The sequence below is a fragment of the Merops nubicus genome, unplaced genomic scaffold (assembly GCF_000691845.1).
Source record: "Merops nubicus isolate BGI_N331 unplaced genomic scaffold, ASM69184v1 scaffold42564, whole genome shotgun sequence".
In the NCBI taxonomy this organism is placed as follows: domain Eukaryota; kingdom Metazoa; phylum Chordata; class Aves; order Coraciiformes; family Meropidae; genus Merops; species Merops nubicus.
Genome location: NW_008605698.1, coordinates 2,178 through 3,483, shown reverse-complemented (window position 1 = coordinate 3,483; position 1,306 = coordinate 2,178). Strand labels below are relative to the sequence as shown.

The 1,306-nt window shown below is 62.7% G+C and overlaps 1 protein-coding gene across 1 annotated transcript in view; it reads left to right on the top strand.

The window, feature by feature from the left end:
- Nucleotides 1–391: 391 nt before the first annotated feature.
- Nucleotides 392–1,306, top strand: part of LOC103772081 (tRNA-dihydrouridine(47) synthase [NAD(P)(+)]-like) — a gene marked incomplete at its 5' end in the record, with an annotated part of 2,975 nt that continues 2,060 nt past the window's right edge. Inside the window, 2 exons of the mRNA XM_008939400.1 lie at nt 392–803; nt 954–1,039. Coding sequence (XP_008937648.1) covers nt 392–803; nt 954–1,039 — 498 coding nt within the window. The remainder of the gene's footprint in view (nt 804–953; nt 1,040–1,306) is intronic.

The window sequence follows — 1,306 nt, the reverse complement described above, 5'->3', positions numbered from 1 at the left end:
AGATCATAGCTGCGTTCAGAGCCCTGGAGCAGGCTGCCCAGAGAGGCTGTGGAGTCTCCTGCTCTGGAGGGATTCCAAACCCTCCTGGGCACCATCCTGGGCACCCTGCTGTGGGTGAGCTGCTGGAGCAGAGGGGTTAGATGAGATGATCTCCAGAGGTCCCTCCCAACCCCACCCTGCTGGGATTCTGGGACTCCCTGAGGTGTTAGTGCTGAACGTCCCCTCAGGTGAGCATCTCCCAGCACGTTGCAGCCATCATCATCCCGGGATCATTCCCTGGGGCACCCAACGCCCCGTGGAGAGCGATGGGTGCTCAGAGCAGTCGTGGCCCCAGCCTGGAAGCCCCCAGCCGGGCGGGCAGAGGGTCCAACCCCCCGTGTCCCCTCCCCAGGGCTGTGCAGAGAGATGCCCCTTCGGCCCGCGGTGCCGCTTCCTTCACGACGTGGGCGAGTACCTGGCGGTGAAGCCCCCTGACCTGGGGCCCAGCTGTGTCCTCTTCCAGACCTTTGGCAAGTGCCCCTACGGCGTCACTTGCCGCTTCGCCCGGGCCCACCTCGGGGATGGCCACCAGAACATCATCCACCTGGAGCTGGCCCAGCAGTGGGAGGGGAGGTCGCTGGTGAGGAACAACCTCCCCAAGGACCTCCAGCACCAGCTGCGCAAGAGGAAGTTCAGCTTCAGGAGGGCTGAGCAGTATCTCCGTGGCCTGGCCAAGCCCCACGGCCCTGCTGGGAAGGGGGACAAAGCCACGGGGAGATCTGCTGAGGACCAAGAGGTGTCCAGCTGCACAACCCCCCAGGAAGGTCTGGGAGATGGCCTCCGATGTCCAGAGCAGGGAGAAGATCCCAAACCCGATGTCCTGCAGAGTGCTGGCCCCACAGATGGTGAGGTGGCTTCCCCCACAGATGCTGAGGTGGCTTCCCCCAGAGATGCTGAGGTGGCTTCCCCCACAGATGGTCAGGTGGCTTCCCCCACCAGGACAATGGGCCCAGTGACAGATGAAGACGTGATAAAGCTGCGGTCCTGTGAGAAGAAGAAGGTGAGAGTTTGGTCAAGCTGCTGTCCCTCCCGTGCCTGTCAAGGGGTTGAGGTGGTGCTTGGACAGATGCTGAGGTGGCTTCCCCCAGAGATGCTGAGGTGGCTTCCCCCACAGATGGTCAGGTGGCTTCCCCCACCAGGACAATGGGCCCAGTGACAGATGAAGACGTGATAAAGCTGCGGTCCTGTGAGAAGAAGAAGGTGAGAGTTTGGTCAAGCTGCTGTCCCTCCCGTGCCTGTCAAGGGGTTGAGGTGGTGCTTGGGCTGC